At 53.5% G+C, this 2192-nt stretch overlaps 1 protein-coding gene across 1 annotated transcript in view; it reads right to left on the bottom strand.

Annotated features, from left to right (window-relative positions):
* Window positions 1-424: 424 nt before the first annotated feature.
* RCC2 (regulator of chromosome condensation 2) overlaps window positions 425-2192 on the bottom strand; it is a gene marked incomplete at both ends in the record, with an annotated part of 3288 nt that continues 1520 nt past the window's right edge. The window contains 4 exons of the mRNA XM_009075857.1: window positions 425-526; window positions 652-724; window positions 807-912; window positions 994-1174. Of these exons, the coding sequence (XP_009074105.1) occupies window positions 425-526; window positions 652-724; window positions 807-912; window positions 994-1174 (462 nt within the window). The remainder of the gene's footprint in view (window positions 527-651; window positions 725-806; window positions 913-993; window positions 1175-2192) is intronic.

The raw sequence follows: 2192 nt of genomic DNA, 5'->3' as shown, positions 1-2192 counted from the left end.
GTTCAGCATCCCATACGTGTGATGCGCTGTGTATGGCCTCAGGCACTGCTTTTATTTACAGGGGAGGAGTCTCATGCACATTCTGCTCAGCATCCCATGGGTGTGGTGAGTTGTGCATGGCCTCAGACACTGCATTTATTTAAAGGGGGGTCCCATGCACCTTCTGTTCAGCATCCCATACGTGTGATGCGCTGTGTATGGCCTCAGGCACTGCTTTTATTTACAGGGGAGGAGTCTCATGCACATTCTGCTCAGCATCCCATGGGTGTGGTGAGTTGTGTAAGGCCTCAGCCACCCTATTTACTTAAGGGGAAGGCCCCTCATATCCTTCCTCCAACACCCCATGGATGTGATGAGCCATGCACAGCCTCAGCCACCACATCTATTTAAGGGGGGGTTTCCATGTGTCCTCCCCCCCCCAAACCCTCCAGTGGGATCCTTCACTCACCTGCTCCGTGTAGATCCCATCCAGGGTCTTCACCTCTTGGGCAGCTGTCGATGATTTGGGCTTGTGGTCACCATAACCCTGCCAAGTGCATCCCATGGAAAGGGGGGAGAATCAACAGGGGGATGGGAAGCAGCCAGTCCCTCCTGCTGGCTGGGGGAGGTTTTGGGGTGCCAATGGGTTGGGGGTGCCCAGTATATCCTTACCAGCTCTCCAAAGGTGGGTGAGGGACCCCAGCTGATGGTGCTCTCATCCGCTGCCACGATGATGCTGCTCTTCCTGCAGAGGGGAGCAAGAGTGACCACCCTGCCCCCCAATCTCCCCAAACCGAAACTGGGGTCTTATTGAGGCTTGGACTTACCCACAGGCCAAGCTGCGGATTTTCCAGCCACAGAGGTCCTGCACAGCTTTGGGGTACATGGTGGACTCCCGGGAGGTGTTGGTGGCACCCCAAAAAAACAAACCACCTGCAAAACCCAACATAGCCTGTCAAGCTATGGCACCCCTGAACATCCCCAAGCCCCCCCAGGAGCCATGGAAACCCCCACCTGTCTCGCTGACAGCGAAGGAGCAGGTGTAGCCAGCATAGATCTGTGCTGCCCCACGCCCAGGGAAGTCAAAGAGCTTGACCAGCCGTGGCACCATCTCGTCCTTCTGCTCAGCGTGGCCCAGGCGTCCGTAGCCCCCAAACCCCCAGGAGAACACACGCTTCTGTGAGTCCAGGACGAGCTGGGGGTGAAGAAACATCATCCCACACCCTCAGCAGCTGAGATCTGAGCAGCTCAGGGCAGAGGAAGTCACAGCAGAGACAATAAATGGCATTGATTGTGGTGAGTACTGCAGTTGCCAAAGGATTGCCACAAATCTCTGTCCTTAAATATATCCTGCAAGGATTTACCCTTATGGGATTGTAGAATCATGGAATAGTTTGGATTGGGAGGGATCTTAAAGCTCATGAGCAAAGACACCTTCCACTAGCCCAGGGTGCTCCAAGCCCCATCCAACCTGGCCTGGAACATTCCCTGGGATGGAGCAGCCACAGCTTCTGTAGACCACTTGTGCCAGTACCACATCAACCTCATGGGAAAGAACTTCTTCCCAATATCCTGCCTAAATTTCCCCTCTTTTAGTTTAAAACCATTCCTTCTGTCCTGTCACTCCAGGACCTTGTCCCAAGTCCCTCTGCAGCTCTTTTGGAGCCCTTTCAGGCACTGGAAGGGATTCTAAGGTCTCCCTGGGGCCTTCTCCAAGCTCAACACTCCCAGCTCTCCCAGCTTGGCTCTAGGGCAGGGGTGCTGCAGCCCTTGGAACATCTCTGTGGCCTCCTCTGGACCTGCTCCAACAGCTCCATGTCCTCTGTGCTGGGGACCTCAGAGCTGGATTCAGTATTCCAGGTGGGGCCTCACCAGAGCAGAGCATAGGGACTGAATGCAAATATCCTTCCATAAATGCAGGCTGAAAAACTTCATCCTTAAATGAATCTCAGAATCCCAGACTGGTTTGTGTTGGAAGAACCTTAAAGCTCATCTCATTCCACCCCCTGCCATGGGCAGAGACACCTTCCACAAGCCCAGGTTGCTCCAAGTCCCATCCAACCTGGCCTGGTGCACTTCCAGGAATGGGGAAGCCACAACCTCTCTGGACATGCTGCAAATCTCAACTCTTAAATAAATCCTACAAATTAGCCTTAAGCACATCCTACAAATATTTATCCTTATACACAGCCTACAAATCTTCACCCTTAAAT

This window comes from Acanthisitta chloris, unplaced genomic scaffold (assembly GCF_000695815.1).
Source record: "Acanthisitta chloris isolate BGI_N310 unplaced genomic scaffold, ASM69581v1 scaffold24795, whole genome shotgun sequence".
Lineage (NCBI taxonomy): Eukaryota > Metazoa > Chordata > Aves > Passeriformes > Acanthisittidae > Acanthisitta > Acanthisitta chloris.
Note: the sequence above shows the minus strand (reverse complement) of the source record. Positions and strands in the feature narration are given on the sequence as shown.